This window comes from Anolis carolinensis, chromosome 2, assembly GCF_035594765.1.
Source record: "Anolis carolinensis isolate JA03-04 chromosome 2, rAnoCar3.1.pri, whole genome shotgun sequence".
NCBI classification, from domain to species: domain Eukaryota; kingdom Metazoa; phylum Chordata; class Lepidosauria; order Squamata; family Dactyloidae; genus Anolis; species Anolis carolinensis.
This window is the reverse complement of record NC_085842.1, coordinates 45,353,649-45,375,758: the sequence shown is the minus strand read 5'-3', so window position 1 is coordinate 45,375,758 and position 22,110 is coordinate 45,353,649. Positions and strand designations below refer to the sequence as shown.

Genomic DNA, 22,110 nt, shown 5'->3' with positions numbered 1-22,110 from the left:
TGTAGAAGGCATCTGTGCTTCTTTTAGGTTCTCCCAGGACACCACTTGATTCAGAGCAGGGGGCGGTTCCTTTTCTGATAAGTGCTAAGGTACAATACTTACTTTGACAACGGACAATGCCGGCTCTTCGGCTTAGAAATGGAGATGAGCACCAACCCCCAGAGTCAGACATGACAGGACTTAACGTCAGGGGAAACCTTTACCTTTACAGAACTATATCCTCCACTACTAAGCCCATGACAAGAAATTTTGAATAAGTGTATTCTGTATTTGAAAGAGATGACTAGGATAGTTAAATGAGAAACAGATTCGGTGTTGTATTCAGATATAGATTGGTAATAAGATTTTTGTCCTCCACAAAGAAAAATGTGTATAGGCAGGATGAGGATGCCTAGTGAAATCAGTAGTTGATCAATCCTGGTTCTGAAACAGGGAGGTCATGGGGATGCTTAGGTTAGCTTGGACCTTCACACCTCACACACCCTTTTCCAAAATGTTAAAGGGAGGTTTATAGGTTACAGGCTATGGGACATGGAGCCTGCAGATCTACCTGTTCTTCCCTTTTCTAGTAGAACCAACCCTGGCAGGTAAAGACAAAGAGTTATGTCTGTGATCCTGGAAAGATGCTGCCAGTCACAACAGACAATATTATATTGATGGATAAACTTGTTCAATTATAAGGAAGCATTCAGTGGAAACATAGAAGCAAATACACTGGTTTAGTCTCAAGACAGTATAAAGAAGATTGTTATGGCTAAAAATCTTTTGGATTTGAGGATGGAATGGGTAGGCTGATTATAGTGTAATGGTTGGAGTAATGAACTGTAACTTGGAAAAATGGAACTCACCGGGTCATACTGTCCAAGCCTATCCATCTCATAGGTGTTTGTTTTGCTATCTGTGCCACCTTTCAGAAGATTCCACCTCCCTTTCCCCAGTATTTTGAAAAATTTGGCTTGGTGTGGAAGCAAGGATCAAGCTTCAGTGGAGACATGTTTTCCATATAACTCCTTTAGGAGTGAATTTCCCTTCCTAGGGGTAGATTTCTCTCACTTCCAGTTGTCTCATTCCCATTTGTAACTATGAGTCATTTGTAAGTTGGATGTTTGTAACTCGGGGACTGCCTGTATAGCAAAACAAGCAAAACATATAAATAATTTTCATGACATATATTTTAAAACAGAAAGAATGATCTTTGGTTTGGTTAATGAACCAAACTGAGAATCTTCAATAAAATTAATTGTTAATTAATTAACAACGTTTCCTTCCTTTGCAGATGACAGAAGGGAGACACTGTCAGGTACAGCTTCTGGATGACAGAAAGTTGGAGCTGCTGGTTCAGGTAAGCCACACACATTTCATCTCATCTCATAATGTCATTATAGTTACGTCTTTTTGCAACCATCCATTTCTGTTCTTGTCTCAGAGAGGACATTCATATTTCTAAATATGAAAATGCATTGTACAGAATCCCAGGTGGTGTGGGCAGATGTTAGTCAGGCTGCCTCTGGAATTGATTCCAAACTAGGATTTGGAATGTATTCAAATGTTTATTTACCAAGATCACATTGATTATGTGGGTTTATTTTAGTGAGCACTAACAACTGAAATATGGTGGCCTTCTTAGCACATTATATCAAAAAGAACCCCAGAAAACTGGGGTTTATCCAAAGGAGAGCAACCAGGAGGGTAAATGCTTTAAAATATGTTGAAAGAACTTTTCTCATCTAGAGAAAATAAAATTTAGGGGGAGACACAGTGTTGTTGTATGCCTCCAAGTCATTTTCAACTTATGGCAACACTAAGGCAATCATATCATGGGTTTTCTTGGCAACAGTTGTTCAGAGGATGTTTGCCTTTGCTTTCCTTTGAGACGGAGAGAGTGTGACTTGCCCAAGGTCACCCAGGGGTTTCCATGGCTGCATAGGATTTTCAATGCTGGCCTCCAGAGTTGTAGTCTAAGGCTCAAACCTCTACAGCATATTGATTTCCAAAGCAAATAAAATTTAGGAGAGATATATTACCATGATTTTGTAACACAGCAGGTGGAGCAGACTTCTCAATTGTTCCTTTAAGCCTCAGAAGACATATAAGTGGAATGATCCTCACCTACATGTATTATTTAGTTTGATGTTTAAGTATTTATAATTGTACTATCTCAAATGACTTCAGTGTGCCAAAAGAGACTAGATTTCTTTTAGATATACGAGACTAGGCATTTTGACAGAATTCCCTCTCTGCTAATCTTTTTCAAACAAATATTCTTCATAATATGGAGATAGTCAAGCATTGTCGCTATACATAATCTGAATTATCAGATAAAAGAGTAGAGGGTAATGTGTCGTTTCCCAGATATTGAACTGGAGGAACGATTGCCACTAGTCTACATTGCCAATGGTGCGTGAATTACGTGTATTATAACATCCTATAACATTATAACACACACATCCCCCATCTCTTTTTGCATCAAATGTAAAAAGCGCTTTGTAAGGAAACTTAGGCTGCAGAAAGAGAAATGTCTATACATCAGAAGGGTTTAACATGCAGGCTGCCAATTGCCTCAGTACATATAAACATCATATAACCCATGTTGTTCTTTTCAACAGCCTAAACTTTTGTCACGAGAATTGTTAGATCTGGTAGCTTCACATTTCAACCTCAAAGAAAAGGAATATTTTGGGATCACATTCATAGATGATACGTAAGTATATGTTATTTTGTAAACCACTTTTTACTATATAGACAAAGAACAATATTGGTTTATCCAAAATTACTCTGTAGTAGTTGGGTAGCAAATTACTCTGTAGTAGTTGTCTAATTGTTGTTAGGAGGAGGTACCAAGTTGATCATCTGTTTGTTATACCTTCATGTTACTAGTGTCTACTTTATTTCCAAAGTGAGCAACTTCTGGTGCTGGGTAGAGAAATGCCAACAATAACGAACTGATCTATAGTAACTGACCAACCATACCCCAGTCTTCCATATGGAAACACCGTAAATCAAGGAAGAGAGAAGTAGCAGTCCAGTGCTTGCTTCCCTTGTATAGCACCTCTTCAAAACAAAACTCCCCAATGTTGTTCTGACATACACAGAAGAATCAAAGTCTTTCCATATGTAAAAGTTGGATCCTAAGGGGTGGGGTGTATGTATGTATGACTTCAGTAACAAAGAAGCTGCCTTGGAAAATGTATTGTCGAAGGCTTTCATGGCCGAGATCACAGGGTTGTTGTATGTCTTTCGGGCTGTGTGTGCCTTGGAAAATCTTTAAATATGCTCAGTTTCCACTGTTGCTTTACTTAAACCTGCAGTTACATATATGTGTACATGGCATGTACTTTACCATGTTTTAATAATACATTTTAATAATAATACATTATTTATTACCCACCTCTCCTAATGGCTCAAGATGGGGTGCAACAAAATCAAACCATATGAACACTACATATATAGGGTTGTTGTGTGTTTTCCGGGCTGTATGGCCATGTTCCAGAAGCATTCTCTCCTGATGTTTCACCCACATCTATGGCAGGCATCCTCAGAGGTTGTGAAAGGCTTTGACAACACTACACACACACAATAAAACACACAGATAAAACACATACCATTATAAAAACCCAACATTCACCAAACACAGGTTACAAATCAGTAGTAGAATGTCAATCAAAATAATGATGGTGAGTTGACTGGGTAGGACTGCCGGAAGAGACGGGTCTTTAATTAGGTCTTGAAGTCCATCAGCTCATTTGGCTGTCAGATCTCTTCCAGAAATGGGAACCTCAGTATCCTAAGGGGCAGAGGTAACCTGGACCCACACGATGTAGTGTTCATTATTTATTCTTTGGGAGTGCTGAACTGCAGACTGTTACCACCTGTGATACCAGCTTCTGTCATTGTATATTTTTTGAAATGCTAGCTGAACTTGGGAAAGTTGTCCTGGAAAAGAAAGGAGAGATTTTGTATGTGCTTTTCTTTTTTGTTAAAAAATATCACAGCTTTGTTTACATGTATTCACACACACACACAAATGCATGCTCTCCCAGCAGCATTTCTACTTAGATAATTGCTTCCCCCCCCCCCCCCCTAGAAATGGGTGTAACATTTGCCTCAAAACACAGCCATAGTTTTTGTTTGGACACATTAGAGAGATTTTTAAAAAACTAATAAAATAGCCAATTTTAAAGAATTGAAGATATCTAAGAATGCTGTGCTTTTTGCAGTATTTTAAGTATGCACTTGCAACCTCCAGAGGGCAGTCTAGCTCTAGTTTATTAAAAACTTCTCTAGATTTCCTACAATATTTCATGGAAATGAAGTCAATGGCTAGCCATGTAGTCCAGCAAATTGCAACAAAATCCAAAATCCTTTTCTTCTTCAATATAATGTTTAACATCCTTGTCCGATGAAGAAACCAATGTAGCTTCAAAAGACTGCAAGAGCTATTTTGTGGATTTTGGTTGACCAATAAAGATACTGCTGTTTTGTAGATTTTTGGATTTTGTTGTGATATTTTCTTTGGTGACAGTCAAGACACAAAGTTTATTCCTTTCCACTTATCTTAAATTTACTGGTCAAAATCAGCATGTATGTCAAGGGATCATTGGTTTTACAAAGTCTGTTTAGACAATAACCTGGTTTATGGTTGATCGTGCATTTTGTTGGTGACAACAGACTGTGGGGACTTTCTGCATCCATGCAGTTGTAATTCTTCATACACCACTGTAATGTGCAGCAGTAAAGGGGCAAATAGTGGTTAATTAGAACAGCTTGCCCTAACCTGGTGTCTTCCAGAGATTTTGGACAGTAACTGCTATAATCCCTATTTTGATGGAGTTGATTAATGTTCTCATCCACCACCTTTGAGTCCTTAACTGCTTAGGGGAGAGGTGCTCCTGAGGACACCAGTTCCTGCAGAGTCCAGCTTGCCAGGCATGACGGACTTCCTTTAGTTGTTGTTTACTGGCATCAAGTCTACTTTAACTTATGGCAACCTTGTGGATTAGAGACCTTCAAGTCATTTATCCTCAGCAGCCTCCTAGAGTCATGTAGACTCTGAGCCATGGCTTCCTTGATGGAGTCTATCCAACTGGAATGTGGTCTTCCTCACTTCAGATTGCCTTCCACCTAATTGTGGTGTGCATTCCTTTCAGAATTATGCTCTGGCTGGACAACTACCTGCTAGGGATGCTCTAGCTCAGTGGTTCTCCCCAGATGTTTTGGCCTACAACTCCCAGAAATCCCAGCCATTTTACCAGATGTTAGGATTTATAGGAGTTGAGAACCACTGTGAGATCCTGCATTGAGCCAGGGATTGGATTTGATCACCCATGGGGCCCCTTCCAACTCTGTTTTTCTCTGATAATGCTTTCCTCACTTTCAGTGGGAAAAGTTACATACTTGCAACATAGCTTTTTAAATTATTCCATTTGCATGGTTATTTTAATAATTTGTAATTTCTTTTCTTTGTAAGAGGTTATTACATGCCTTAATGGTAGTGCAAAAGGTGCTATTAAAATATTATAACTAAATAAATAATAATATAATAATAAAAACGTTATTCTTATGTCCCTCTACCATCTCCCTGAAGGAACTTGGAGCGGCTTACAAACAGCACAAGGTGCCTAAAAACAACATAAAAGTGAACACAGTATAAAATTCAATAAAGTAAAACACATGCAACGTATAAAACATCAGTTCAGACTAAATCAAGCTGTGATCCTCTAACCATGACGGTAAATTACTGGAATAAAATAAATGCCAGCTGCAGTAATGGAGAGAGGGTATGGGATAAAGTGCAAGATGTGTGAAGAGCCACGTCTTCAAGTAAATTAATTAAATAACAAATAAATTAAATAATTCACAGGGCATCAGATTGGCTAAAATGGATTAGAAAGATGCCCTTTTACCTTCTGTCTGGTTTGATTTATAATGTAGTGGAAAAAAGACTTATCAGTGAAACCTGGTTTGTTTTGGAGGGAGGGATTACTACACTATTGGAAAGGAGGGTGAGTAATAATTTTCTCCCACTGAAAAATTAAGAGTTGAGTGCTCAGTTGTGTGATCATGCTTGGAAACCATGTTCAAACCAATAAGATTCATTACTTTTAAAATCTATGCCGTGTGTGATATGTAAGCTAGACCTGTTTTCACCTGCTCTAAGAAAGGCTGAGCCTGTTGTGTTTATAGCACCTGATTACATTCATATCTCAGTGTATTAATTGGCCCTTAGCTCTGAAGGAAAGAATGACTGGAATTCCCTTACCTCTTTTTTAAAAAAACAACTGCCAGAATGCCTCATCTTATTTATTTATTCATTCATTCATATATTTACTTCCTCGATTAACATAACTTTACATATACTTAATTAAGTAGCAGAGGCACTAAGATGCACTCTTAGTGAATTGTGAAGGTGCATACTGAGACACATGGGTGTGCAATGCACATTTCCTGACTCTTAATATGCAACCAGATTCATTTCTTTGTATATGATTTTTTATTTTGCTTCATTTTAAATCTTATTTTATACTTCCAGGGGTCAGAATATCTGGCTACAATTAGATCACAGAGTTTTGGATCATGATTTGCCCAAGAAACCCGGTCCAGCAGCTTTGTTTTTTGCAGTCAGGTAAGTAATAATCCTATGTGCAAAATAAATATTAGTAGTGTGAAATTGCAAGCAATGATTTGATGTTGAATTTCTTTTAATTCATTAACTCTGAATAACCAGGTTGAGCTGATTCTCTTGTGTTGCTGGATATTTTTTTAAAATAAAGTGCCATTTGTATTTGTGGCTGTGTCACACTTCCCTTATCATTTCCCAACACAACATGCTACATCATGTTCCAAATTCTTTATTTAAACCTTTAAAAGATGAGTCAGAATTCAAGATATAGCACCATCTTTCTATACATGGTAAAAAGGCTGACTTCTAGGGAACCTTTTCTTTGAAGAGCACCTTACTGGCCTTGGAAATATCCATATTCCAAGGCTTCCTATTCTTTAGCCGCACACAAAGATAAAAAGGACGTTATTGCATGCAGGTAGTGAACTGGTGTAGAAGGCAGCCAGCATAGATATTCATTGCTGGTTTGCTGCTATCCCCCACCATTGACAGGAAAAACCCATCAATAGCTGTGATTGTGCCATAGTCCCAGGACTTACATGATACAATGATATCTAGGCACTTCGATGGAGGCATGCTATAACATCAGCAGCAGGATTGCCCTCGTCTCCCTCTCTCCCTTCACTAATAAAAGGAGCATTATTTCTTTACCCAGCACTTCTCAGAATTCAGAAGTATATTTTAAAATTTGAAAAAGTGGGGAAGCACCATAGTGGGAAGAAGGATGATACAGCTTACCCAGAAATGCATATTCTCACTGCTGAGACATCAGAGTTGCATGACACCAACAGCAGTGCATTGTGAAGGATGACAATACTGATAAGTATCTGTATACCATGTTGTGAAAATGCCATAGAATAGCAGCTTCATGTAGAGATGGAAAGCAGTGGACTAGCAATTAATATCATATTATGTTGTAAGAGAGGGACTATCACCAAAGGAGACAATCCTGCTTTACCAGTTCTCCACCTCCTCAGTATGATAAAGTCCATGAAGAAAACAATGGAGGAGAGAATAGAAATTTAAATGCCACTTTTTATAGCCAGATTTACATTCATGAATTCTTTTAGCTGACTGTTTTGACACTATTTTTCACTTTTATTTGTTGCCCTTCCTCCTTGTAACTCAAGGCAGCATGCATGGAACTCATTCCCATCATATTGTTATGAAATACGTTATACTCAGAGAAAGTATTCCCAGTTTGGTTCAATTTTTCAACAGTCCCTTCATCACAATCCACATTTCGCTCTCTCTAGTATGTCTTGTAGCCACAAGGGAAGAGATGGGAGAAAGCTTTCATGGCCAGAATCGCTGGATAATCTATGGCAGGCATCCTCAGAGGTTGTGAATGTCAGGAGAGAATGCTTCTGGAACATGGCCATACAGCCCGGAAAACTCACAGCAACCCAGATTCATATTCCTTAAACTTAATATAAAACTATTTTAGGATCCAAGCTAATGAATACTCAACTCATTATAATAAGAGGTTTCAGTTGCTGTGTTGCAACCATGTTTGGGCGCCAATTAACCCACTTATTTACAGACCAAAGTCATGGCACCCTCCCCAAAGTGCATTGTTATTCATCCCTAACATCCACCTATACAATGCAAACATCTACAGAGGCACTAGGCAATTGTACCTTCCCAGCCCCCACACTAGCAGCCTTTAAGAAAGACCTGAAAACATGGCTCTTCCGTTGCGCCTTTGGAGAGTAATCACTACATACATCCCTTTTGCTGCTCTCCTTCAATATTTGTCCTCCAGATCGCACCGCCACTTTATGATCCTGTCCTCTGTGGTTTTTACTCGTACTTCCTTTCTCACCTCGAGTTTTAATCTAGTGTTCATGTGGCCCGCCCTTGGTTTTATTGTTCTTTGATCTTGTTTAATGTAGTGTATATTTTCTTTTATTGTGTTGTTTAATGTGTTATGATTTGTTGTTCTATTATATTTTGTTATATTGTATTGTTCTGGGCATGGCCCCATGTAAGCCGCCCCGAGTCCCCATTGGGGAGATGGTGGCGGGGTATAAATAAAGATTATTATTATTATTATTATTATTATTATTATTATTATTATTATTATTATTATTTTGGGGATATTACTGGCCATTTTTTGCCAGGCACCTTTAGGCTCCTCCACTCACCTTTTAAAAAGTTGTGTAGGCCTTAAAGTGGTGTCAAATTGCATTAATTCTACAGTTTATGCACTCTCAATTCACACAAATTCCTTGTGTTGGGTTCATGCCAGGTGGCAACTTGAATTGACTGCAAACCTTATTCGAATAGTAAAGGAAATATTACTATCTCGAGAACAATGGCAACATACCCAACAAAGCGAGACCACAAAAATATGCTTGTCATTTCTTTTGACATCCTTTCCTGTCTGTGGTTCTGACTTGTGCTACTCCTTTTCAGATAATAAGAAGTTTCTTGCGTGGTAGTATCCTTTGACATTTCAGTTCTTAGCTCATTGTGAACAGCATTCTAAACATCATTTGAGATTACAGGTGTGGCTGCTTCCTTAACAAAAAGATTGTCAGCTTAATCTCAAAGATGCTATCTAACATTTGTGTAAAGAAAAATATATATGCATATTTATGAGCAAAATTACTCCAGATTTCTTTTGCAATTATCATGTTCAGCTGCACTTCATTGTGAGATTCATTCACAGTTTCTAATCTATTGGTCTTGGCAAGTTTTTTGTCTTTATTGAGCAAACTTTCGATTCTGATATCATGATCTTGTAACACTGTGCCAAAGCAAGTTCAGCTTATTTTTGAGAACTCATCACTGGCCAATTAAATACAGAGGTCCCTGACATTGAGATGAAAATTTTAGTCTGTTTCTCATAGGCAGTGGTTCTCAACTTGTGGGTGCCAGACGTTTTGGCCTTCAACTCCCAGAAATCCTAACAGCTGATAAACAGGCCGGGGTTTCTAGAGTTGTAGGCCAAAACACCTGGCAGCCCGCAGATTGAGAACCACTGCTCTTGGTTCTCAAGCCAATATAGCTGTAGAGCTCCAGATGTAGTACTTCCATATTTTTTAAATGTTGGCAAATTAATCTATAGCCTTTGGTAAGCAACCATGGGAAAATTCTGGCCTGTAGGCATGATCATATAAACAACACTTCCCAATCCAGCTTGCAAAACTATTCAAATTTACTTTTCCAAGGCACAGACCCCCCTCATCTTTGATCAAGAAAGTGATCTTCAAATTTTGGCTTGGAGGACAAGCATTAGACAAGGTGGCTTTGAAAAAAACTGAAATTATGGTAATTCCCCAGCTCGAGATGCTACCAGAACTTGAAACAAGCTTTTTATGCCCCTTATCATTCTGGGCCAAAATGTGAGAAAACAAGTGAAGTCTCCGTATGTTTCTGTTTGAAAGATGGGAGATATGCTTGCTGTGACTCACATGCCAACAGTAGGGTTGGCATGACCTAGTTTGTGCCATGGACCTGACATAAAGTCTCTGACTTATTTGTCCAAAGCGAGTTCTCAGGTTGAGATGCAACTCTCTCTTCTTCTGCAGATACCACAGAGCTATGGCCTCATTAAAGATTTAACGCCCTTCATTATCTAGAATGTGCAGGACTCACAGAGGTTTCTCTGTACATCTCTTGACCTGTCACCTTTCAACATGTCTATCAGTGCTCTGTCTTAATAAGAAAAATGTTTTTTTTGTCTGGCAATTTTTTTTTCTACGCTGTAGAATTAATGCAGTGTGATACCAGCTTAACTATCAGTGGATGCTCCCAGACTATGGAGAGATGGTTTAGCTGAATCCTTCCAGAGATGGTTTAGCTGAATCCTTCTCTAGTCTTTTTGCCTGTAGGCAAAGAGTCCCCAAGAAACATCCAACTTTTAATTAGTTGTGTAAAAGTAATTTTAATAAGGTTGATGTCTTTGGATCTTTGTATTTTAAACAAAAGTTTTAAAACCTTTCATTTTAAGAGTATTTATTTTTAGGAGCCCCCTGTGGCGCTGTGGGTTAAACTGCTGAGCTGTCGAACTTGCTGACTGAAAGGTCGGTGGTTTGAATCCAGAGAGCGGAGTAAGCTCCCGCTGTCAGCTCCAGTTTCTGCCAACCTAGCAGTTTGAAAACATGCAAGTATGAGTAGATTAATAGGTACCACTCTGATGGGAAGGTAACGGCGCTCCATGCAGTCATGCCGGCCTCATGATCTTGGAGACGTCTATGGACAATGCCAGTTCTTTGGCTTAGAAATGGAGATGAGCACCAACCCCTAGAGTCCGACATGACTAGACAATGTCAGGGGAAAACCTTTACCTTTACCTATCTATTTTTTAAAATTTTCATATCACACATAGTTTTAACTGTTCTTGTTTTAGCGGACACTTTATTATACCTTGGGTTCCATCCTGGAAGAAAGATGGGTTATAAAAATAATACATTTTAAAAATCATAATTATTTGGCTAGTCAAATGTCTTCCATGAGATATTAAACTGATTTATTTGTTGTGTTCTAACATAAACCAGTAGATTATGGTTGCTTTATAGCTGGAACTACAGTAGAATATTGATGTTGCTTCTGACCTCTTTCTTTTAGGTTTTACATTGAAAGCATTTCTTTTCTAAAGGACAAGACCACAGTAGAACTGTTTTTCCTGAATGCAAAGTCCTGTGTGCATAAGGTAATTACCATTTCTTCCCATACAATTTCAAGGTACTATGTTTCTAGTCCTAAAAGTCTCATTTGTGAACATATATATTAACATGGGCAAAACAAAAAATGACAGAAATTGCAGGATATGTTCCATAAACCATTCAAGGTTTTTTGAGTCACATTGTGAAACCTGATCTTGAATGGCTTGAATCTAATAACCTGTAAAAACATACAACATTTTCCACTTTAAAGCATGGTGGTATGCCAATATCTCCTTACATTAAACTTGAATGCATGAAATCAAAGTATCTTTTGTCTTTTTGTGATGATGTTCATTTTTTCATAGTATATTTTCATAAGCAAAGTGTTGAGCAATTGTAATGAATGGTTACGGTGAACACAACTGAAAAATGGTGATTCAGTTTGAAAAGAGAGGAAAGTACAATTGGGATAAGCTATTGTTTATTGTTTATGTGCACAAGCCCGATTGGCTCCAGAAAGTCTCCAAAGTCCCCATTTTGATCCCTTTACTGGAAAAAAAAAACCAAATAAGATATGTATTAATAATATATACTCATGTCAACAATTACACTTTAAAAAAGAATTAATGCTACTTAATGGACAAGGATGCTTACAATTGTTCAGGAGAAGGAGGGTTTAAATTGTGCAAATGTTCTTCATCTGTTTATTATATATTGCCATTTCTAGTGTCAGATTTGTGTCCATTAATTCTCTTGTCAGATATGTTCAATGTAGAGTGTAGAAGGATATTGCTGGCACTGGATATGTATCAAACTGGAGGAAGTGCTAATATATGCACCTTTACTATTGCAAGTGATGTTATTAGCTATTGCAATTTTGCTCACAGTGTAGATGTTGGAACAGAGTCCACATTTGAGTTTGTGACATGGTCTTGTTCATGTATTGCCATTCATTATATCCTGTTGCAAGTGAATATAGTCATTGTTTATGATTTAGAAGCTGTCTGAAACCCATAAAGGTTTACCACTCAGAGCTTGTGAAAGGGCAGTACTATTCTCCATAATTGGTTGTAGTTGTTGACTATGAGTTTGAGTAGTCTAAGATGAGAACTCTATGTGGCCACTTGGGATGTTCTGTCATTTTTTGTGTTTCTGATCTGTTGATGGTTTCTAAGTATTGTTGATTTATGCCTTCACCTCCTTGGGGTTAGGTATTGCTTGAGAAATGCCTGCTGTAATTCCAAAAGTTTTGAATTTCTGTCTTGTGGGTCTGAGCAGTATCAGGGATATTGACTGTCAACAACAGATTTTGTCATTGTGTTCTGGGTGAAAACTGGAGGCATATAAACATGTGCAACTTCATTGAGGTTTCTTTAGAGCACAGTGTGTAAAGGTCCATTGTATAGTTGCACAGCATTGTAAAAAATCCTGATTTTGTTGTTTGGATTGTTCTAGGCTCAGATTGATGGTAGAGTGGAAGACTTTGAAATTTGATATAACTTCTAAAGTAATTGCTTTCCATGCCACCAAATGACAAAGATGTCATCAAAACATCTTAGGTGGAAGAGAGGGTTTGGGCTGCATGTGTCAAAGTTTAAATTCTATTCACCACTGAGGGAGTTGTTGTGCCTGAAGCCTTAATGCCACTCAATACTACATCTAAAAACAGTACTGCATCTGAAGAAGTAGGTTTATATTAATTAAAACCCATGCGAAAATAAAAACCAGTTAGTCTTAAATGCACTGCTACGTTTCTTTTTTTTCTTCCTCTCCCTTCCTCCCTTTGGTGCTGCAAGATATTTAACATACTTTTCAGGAAAAAATAAAAGAACTGTTTTCGGCAGCTTTATGTCAGGGGAATCTTGGGAAAACCTTGGAGCCCCCAAAAGTCTGCTGTGGGCAAGTCGAACACCATGGGCCACATTTTCCTACCCTTGTGCTAAAGCAAACAGTGGCTTGATAGAGACACACTTATGTTCATATTTGCCATCTGCCATTGAGTGATCCACTTTGCCCCTTTGACCTGGCCTTTGTCCTGTCCAGACAGAAAACTTCAGATATCTGTCATTGGATGGGTGGTATGGCAAAAAGAAGGCAGTATACCTGATGAACATTGCCCTCAACTTGAACTAAAATGTGCTTATCAAGCACAGAGATGTAACTGATAAGCATGAGATTATCACTCACCACAAATATAGCTGTTTGATGCTATGCCTGTGACATAAATCCTATAATTTGTATTTGTATGAGATACTAGAGCTCTCTGTCAGAGAATACTACGTATATACTTCCTCACATGCCATACATTGGAACCATGATGGTTAAAGTGTCAAAGTGTTGTAGCTGTGTAGTGAACTCAGTTCTGTCCCACATCCTTTTTAACATATGCAGGAAAGCACTGAGAAATGCCTTCTGACTTCGGAGGTTCAGTACTCTCAGTATGCAGATGAGACCCAGCTCTATTATACCTTTCCACCATAAGCCAAAAAAAGCTGTTTTGGTCATAACTGTTGCCTATTTGTAATCAGTAATAGACTGAATGATGGCAAAGAAATAGAAAGATGGAGATATTCTTGCCTGGTCAGTCAAAAAGTCAATAAGGGAATAGGGTTCAACCAATGACTAAAGAGAGGAAATTGTAGTGAAGGAATGGAGTGGGTGGGAAAATGTTTAAGCAGACTCTACATGTGTATATGATTATTTGTTCTGTAACCTCTTAAGATGGAAGAGTGTGACAGAGGAAAATACATGCTAAAGAATTTTTTTAAAGGGACCCTTAAGAAAATTATTTTCAGCACCCAGTGAATAAGGTTCAACATGTGCAGCATCTTTTCCTTTCAATAAGCATCTTAAACCACTGTTAGATTTGGCTTCTGGATCTGTCAGAGCAAGTTTACTAGACACAAACACTCCTTGCCCAAAAACTCTTTGCCTCGGCCAAGGGTGTACATCTAGATCAGGATGGGAAGGAAAGTGTGGATGAATGAGTTGGGTGTGGATAAGTATGTGGGCGTGCAGAGGAATGTATACATATTTATGTATGCAAAAGAAAAGCGAAAACTGTCAAAATATAAACATCGCTCATGTTGTTTTTGCCAACTCGTGGGTTCAACTCACATGCTAATCCAGAGGTTGTGATTGGGTGTGATATATGGAGGGAGAGAGAGAGAGAGAGAGAGAGAGAGAGAGAGAGAGAGAGAGAGCATTGTAAATACTCTGCATCAATGATTGCTTTCAAAGGCTATGTGTGTTGTATATTTATTTATTTATTTATTTCCAACATTTATATCCCGCCCTTCTACAAAATTGGCAACAATTTGATGCCTATACATAATTAAAACAGCAATGAAAATCCAATTAAAACAATATAAAAATATATAACATATGATTAAAATCCATTCATCCAAAATCCTCGTGCTGTATACAGTCTGGACTGGACATTTTTCCTTTACTAGGTGTGTATTAATTGCTATCAGGATAACTGGTGCCAGGCACTCTTTTCTTGTTGAATCTGCCTGGTAGCCCAAAATGGAAGAAGCTATTTCTATAGGGAAGCATTGGGTATTGTGTGGCCCTACAAATATTGTAGAACCAAAGCTCCTATCGTTTCTAACTGTTGGGTATGCTGGCCAGGGCTGCCAGAAGTTGCCATTTAGCAACATCTGAAGGTCTAATAGTTTTCATCTCTGTCCTAGGAGTCGCTCTGTGGTTTAAAAACACAAGAAAAAAGTGGGAAAGTGGGGAAAAGTGAAAGTATCTCAGGACAACAGTGATAAAGCTGTGTTGCTGGATATTCAAATTTAGGTGAAATAAAAATGTGTTGGTCAGTAAGTTGTGCTCACTTAATGCTTGTACATCAATAATTTAAAATTTGCAATTAAAAACTCCCTCTCTAACTCCACCACTGGTATGGCTTTACCTTGTAAAACTAGTTTAGAATTGGATTTCATGAAATGCCCCAATAGCCTGCATCTTATCAGCAATAGAGATTATCTGCTCCCATCATCCATACAACATACCAGTTTGTACAGTCATCTCTGAAGCCGAGCTCTAAATACTACAGGAAATAATGGGAACACAGACAGGCAGTCTTTGTTGCTTTTGCCAGTAGTTTTATTCCATTTGTGGGTGAGGTAGCACAATTCTGTGTATCTTAGAGGGATTTTAAATGACAGAGGGCAGAGTCAATAAAAAAAATTAAGTTCTCTTGACTGGAAATTTATGTAGCTCTTTAATACAGTAGGCTCTCGATTAACCGGCACACATGTGGATTGGTAGATGATGGATCAATGTAGTTTTTGGTTGTTTGAGCATTAGTATTAAAAATGGGCTTAGCTGATAGTATACTTCATATTATACCATACCATAAACTCTGTAGTGATTTGCAATTAATATTAAAATAATTATAAGCAAATTAGGACAAATAAATATAAATTTAACTTATTGTAAGACAGTTTTACTGTATTATGAATGCAGTATACAATTTTAGTTACTTTTTCTAGTTTCTTGAGCGTTCTGGTTGATTGATTTCGGTTAACTGAGAGTCTAGTGTATTACATTTGAAAATGTTAGAACTAGACAGAGCTTAATTATGGGAATGTTATAATGACATGCCTTTTAAAAGAAATGCCAGAGTTGCTGTTGTTGCTTTCCACATTTACAGAGAGAGAAAAAACCTGACAGTACTTCCATTTTATCTCTGGAGTCTGAAACTGAGGGTCAGTAACTTGTGAAGCAGTGTTTGACTCAAATTTCAAAGATCCAGATTTCATACACTTGTCAAATATTCATACTTTGTCCCCTTTGGCAATAAAAGACAATGGTAAGAGACACTGAGATAGATGTGGAAGATACCTTTGAGTAGATGTAAGCCAGTCTCCTGAGATGCAGTGTAAAGAGATGGACAAACATGAGAGACTTCACCTGCACATTGCATTTAAAATCCTCAGCCTATTTATTTATTCCCTGCCCTTCCTATGGGCAAGCTCTTCATATTGTTCTCCTTCTGTTAGCTCTTTTGCATGATACCAAGCCTTGATTTTTCTCTTTTCACAGCTATCGCATACTAACGTTGTTTGTTTTAATTGAACAATCCTATATAATCTAAGACAGTTTTTTTGGTTAGGCCTCGGTTAGGCCTCAGTGAAAAGTATATGTGAAGATGGAAGTGTTTATATTCAACCTCACTTGCACTGATTGAACATTCACCCACTTCTACAAGTTTCAATAGAAGAATGCATCCACAAGCTTCAATAGTCTCCACAGTGTTTTATCTTTTGTGCATGTTTGGGGGAAAGTCTACTGCAGAGATGGACAGATTTCAGACTTGTTGGGTCAACTTGTTTTCTCCTAGAATTGTGAAGTCCACCAACTTGAGCCAAGTGCAAAATGAATCTCAGCATTTCTGGTTGGGCAGATCACATTCTCAGAATTAAGTAACAAAAGTGGTAAAACAGATAAAATAAAAACCTACACCTAGTTCACTTACCCACAGCTTTCCTCTGTTTCAGCAATTATTTTGAAAGATGCAATGGTGGAGGAAGCCATTTTGATGTTGCTTTGGGGAATTAGAAATACTTGCCAATAAATTACTCAAAGATCTGACAATAGATCACAATCTATTCTCTACCCGATCTAGTTCTGCTGCCCTGCTCTGGATTAAAACCTGAGTTGCAAAATGAGACCGTCCATGTAATCCAGTGGTTACCAACCTATGGGCCTCCAGGTGTTTTGGCCTTAGCTCCCAGAGCTCCTAACAGCTGGTATGCTGGCTGGGATTTCTGGGAGTTGAAGACCAAAACACCTGGAGGCCCAAAGGTTGGAAACCACTGACTATTCAAGATTAAATATATCTGATTCAAAACCTCAGATATTTCCTTTGCCTGCTCTTATTTTCCTATGTCTGGTTATTACTCCCCAATAGAGTAGAGCCATTAAATGAATGGAACTTGTTTTTTGCATTTCATTTCTTTATACTTTATGTTTTTTGCCAAAACCAGGATTTAAGGCAGCCAAACATAAGGCTTCAGTTACCATGTTCCGATTGAACCAATGGATGTACCCTACTTGGTTTTAACAATTGACCATATTCTGTAAATCTCCTTATATTCATGTAGCCCACAGCTGGGAAACTCTTCCTAACACAGTTAAACAGGATAAGTGAAACTAATCAGTGGATGCACAGATTACTCAAAGATTGGAGCAGAACTAATTGTAAACTGCCAAAGGTCTTGGGCAACTTACATAAATACCAGGATTGTAGGAGCCCAAAATTACAGATGCTGAGATAGTGGGGCGTGGTACAGAAACCAGGCTAGATCAATAGCAATTGTGTAGACTGTCTTGATTACTAAATACTTTTTAAGAGAAAAGTATTGAAAGAAAGGATTGTGACTATTAAGTGTCAACTGTCAGGTAACATATTAAAATGTGCTGTAGACTTGGCTATTCACTTGCATACTTTTCTGAACCAGAACCAGAATGGATGCTTCATGGGCTGGTAGACAGACCCACACCAAGTCTGAGTCTTAGGACATTTGATTGTGAGATTGGCTGCATTATAGTGGTGTTAGTAACGTCCTTGGAAGAGAACAATTCTCTTTCCAGCTTGTCTATTGCTGTGTTTGCATGTTTAGATCTGGATCTTACTATTAGTCCTAATTAGAATAGATGCATTAAATCACTGATTTATCTGCATGTAGCTCACCATACAAGAGTTATCAATTGATCTTCTGTTATTTGAACTGACCAATAGATTTTAGGCACCAGTGCTTTGCTTTCTAATACATTGTTGTTGTTATTATCTTGCTCTTGCTGAACATAGTTTGTGAATCTTATTTAGAGTACTAATTCTCTTCATTTATTGTTGGCAAACACTTTATGAGCTTTGGAATTATGCACAATAACTTTAGTTCTACAAATGGTATTGAAAAGTTATCTTGAAAAGAGAGCTTTGTAGCAGATTTTGGACAAATCAACGAATAGATGTTGTTATTGTGTATTTACAAGTTGTTTCAGACTTATGGTGACATTGATGTGGGGCTTTCCTAGGCTGAAAATATGTGACTCGCCCAAAGTTAATCACTGAGTTAAAATGGCTGAATCCCAATCTGCTCTGCAGAGTCATAGTCTAGTTCTCAAACAACCACACCACATTGGATTTGGGACAAATTTGAAAATCATCCACCAGAAATCGATGAAGAGTTACAAATATAAATAGTTGGATTAAATAAAATCAAGTTTAAAAACTATAAAAATGTAGTAAGGATCAATAAAAGCCAGGATCCTGTTGAAGGAGTAGTTAGCAAATAAGCATTGCTAGCTTTACAGGATGGCATTATATGGCTGGTAGTACTTTGTATGGTGGCGCAGCACATTAAACTGCTGAGCTGCTGAATTTGCTGACCAAAAGGTTGGCAGTCCTAATCCGCAGAGCGGGACGAGCTCTCTCTGTTAGCCCCAGCTTCTGCCAACCTAGCAGTTCAAAAATATGCAAATGTGAATAAATCAATAGGTACCACTCCAGCGGGAAAGTAACAGAACTCCATGCAGTCATGCCAGCCACATGACCTTGGAGATGTCTATGGACATCTCTTCGGCTTAGAAATGGAGATGAGCACCAACCCCCAGAGTCGGACATGACTAGACTTAATGCCAAGGGAAAACCTTTACCTTTACCTAGTTCTTCGTAAGCTAATACACAAGTCTTTGCATTTAAAACCTGGAAATAAGCACAAATTAAGTCAGGAATCCTGTAAAGAAAGCATACACTCTTTCCAGTTTTGGAGAACTGAAGTTGGTGAACAAAAATTATTCTGTATAGTCTGGAGCAGGGGTCTCCAAACTTTTTAAACAGGGGGCCAGTTCACAATCCTTCGGACCATTGGAGGGCCGGACTATAGTTGACCACCCAGTTTCAATGTTATTATTATTATTATTATTATTAATAATAATAATAATAATAATAATAATAATAATAATAATAATGAGGGTTGGAAGAGACCCCTTGGGCCATTGAGTCCAATCCCCTTCTGCTTTTGTGTATCAAAAGCACAAACAAAGCACCCCTGACAGATGGCCACCCAGCCTCAATGTTAATAATAATAATAATAATAATAATAATAATAATAATAATAATAATAAAGAGGGTTGAAAGAGACCCCTTGGGCCATTGAGTCCAACCCCCTTCTGTCTCTGGCACCAAAAGCACAAGCAAAGCACCCCTGACAGATGGCCACCCAGCCTCAATGTTAATAATAATAATAATAATAATAATAATAATAATAATAATAATAATAATAATAGAGGGTTGGAAGAGACTCCTTGGGCCATTGAGTCCAACCCCTTTCTGCCTCTGTGCACCAAAAGCACAAGCAAAGCACCCCTGACAGATGGCCACCCAGCCTCAATGTTAGTAATAATAATAATAATAATAATAATAATAATAATAATAATAATAATAATAATAAGAAATCCAGCATATCTATCCTGTTTGCTGTGTCATAATAAAATAATAATAATAATGGTTGTAAGAGAAGAGACCCCTTGGGTCATTTAGCCCAGCCCCCTTGTGCCTTGGGGAGCGGATAAATGGCTTTGATGGGCCGCATCCGGCCCCCGGGCCTTAGTTTGGGGACCCCTGGTCTGGAGGGTCTACATGGCATATGATAAATAGAGAGGATTCCATTCTGTTACTACAATAGCAGCCGTCACTACCACTATCATATAGTTGGGACCATAGGGCTACCCTGTGATGCTGCAATTGTAAGCATATTTACAGAGTCTCATTGAACTGAATGTCTAAGGACTACCACTTCCATTCTGAGACTGAGCATAGGACATGGTCCCCATAAACATAAAACATACATGTGATAGTATTGGTATACCAGCTTCCCCAACAGTACATAGAGTGCCACACCTTATACCAGCCCATTAGAACAATGAGTATTTTTATTGCTAGCAATACAGTAGGACACGTCTGGGAAATCAACACACACTTCTGGAGAGTAAAAATGCAGCTTAATTATCAGTTATAGTCTCTCTTTGTGCATATCTACAGCACAGCAAGACTTCTAATTTGGGCTGCTAAAATGTCACTTTGTAATGTAAAGTACATCCTCAGCTATCCCCAGCCCTTCAGAAAGTCCCTTAACAGGTTGGGAGGCTTCCACAGTAAGCAAGATGTCAAATGCTTGACCCATTTGTCCTAGAATCACCCAGGAAACTCCCTTGCTCCAAGCAACTAAATACCCAGTATAGACAGAAGATCAAATAACTTAATTATACCCTGCTGAGTGCATCTACTCTCCCTTTCCTGCCTTTATCTTTCTTTCCTTGGGCTTCTTTTGGCTTTCTTAAATCAACAGATTGGACAGATCAAACTCAGTAATGGGATTTTGCATCGGTCGCTTCTTCACTCTGGCACCTGAGCCAACCGCTTTAATTCAAGCAAAGGCTACCATCTTTCCAATGGCTTGTCTTTTGACACTGGGTGGACCCTTAACAAGGAGTGTTGCACAAGGTCTTTCCAAGTGAAACCGCTGCTTTGCACACCTGGAGGATAAACCTGCCTGCACAGTTTAGTGCGGGTTTGTTTCCATCTCCACCTGGTTTGCACTCTCAATATGATTCACTTGCATTATTTAAATCAAACTGAATCCTTTCACTGGTTGCTAGTCCTGTTTGAGCAGAGAGAGTTTGCACCATAATTCGGTTGCCTTCTCCCACTCCCCCCCCCCCCCCCACAAAAAAACCCTGAATCATATTCAGAATTAAGGAAGAAATATGGCTAAAGTTAGGTTGCTACATGATGTTTAACTTTTCTTGATGGTTTTAACCTTTTATGTGACACACTCTTTGTCAAGGCATATGGGATATTCTTTGAAGGATGTGATGGAAAGGGAAGACAGTGCATGGATGGTGACCTTATTTCTCCAATAGATAACTGTTCAGTTGATTTCCTAGACCTAGAGTCACTTATTATTCACAAGGAAATGCTAAATAATGTTGTTTCTACTCCTCCCACCCCATGGAGCCCCCGGGCGCAGTGGGTTAAACCCTTGTGCTGGCAGGATAGGTTGGGTTGCTGACTTGAAGGTTGCCGGTTTGAATCCAACCTGGGAAGAGTGTGGTTAAGCTCCCTCTCTCAGCTCCAGTTCCATGCAGGGACATGAGAGAAGCCTCCCACAAGGATGGTAAAAACATTAAAACATTTGGGTGTCCTTTGGTCAACATCCTTGCAGACTGCCAATTCTCTCACACCAGAAGCGACTTGCAGTTTCTCAAGTCGCTCCTGACACCAAAAAAACCCCATACGTAATTTATACCAATGCTGCAAAAAGGAAAATATTGTATCAGAGCAACTTTTCTTTTACACGAAAATAAATTTATGTTAATAAAAATGTGTATACATTGAGGTTGTTGGAAGAGCCTATGTGTTTAAAGAGGACTTCATTGGGGGATGCAAGAAACAAGGCAAGTAGTCCACATTCCAACTTTCATCCCTAGAAATATCTTTTTCTTTTTTTCAGTGGAAGTGGAGGTTTTTAGGAATCAGTGGTCTGTGACAAATGCATCCCTTTGCGTATCACATTTTGACCTGGGTCTTTTTTATAAGCCTTCAGTGATGGCCTCTCCTTTAACCAAACCGTTCTCAAAAGCTTGCCAGCTGCATAATGTAAGCATCCTTTTATTTAGCTTCACTTGGCACTTTCCATGATGTCTGAGGAATAATAGGTTCTGCCTGCTCTTTCTTTAGTAACCTATCACACATCCAGAAACAGCAGTCAGGATGTCAGCATCACTTGAAGTGCATAAATATTCCCATTCCAATTGGATAGAATTCAAATAAAGAGATAGATAGCTTTAGGGCACCAAGTG

At 38.5% G+C, this 22,110-nt stretch overlaps 1 protein-coding gene across 2 annotated transcripts in view; it reads left to right on the top strand.

Annotated features, from left to right (window-relative positions):
* frmd4b (FERM domain containing 4B) overlaps window positions 1-22,110 on the top strand; it is a 285,193-nt gene that overhangs the window by 127,807 nt on the left and 135,276 nt on the right. For both annotated transcript variants that reach the window (XM_016991676.2, XM_008105390.3), the window contains 4 exons: window positions 1,277-1,342; window positions 2,607-2,701; window positions 6,530-6,622; window positions 11,195-11,279. In XM_016991676.2, the coding sequence (XP_016847165.1) occupies window positions 1,277-1,342; window positions 2,607-2,701; window positions 6,530-6,622; window positions 11,195-11,279 (339 nt within the window). The remainder of the gene's footprint in view (window positions 1-1,276; window positions 1,343-2,606; window positions 2,702-6,529; window positions 6,623-11,194; window positions 11,280-22,110) is intronic.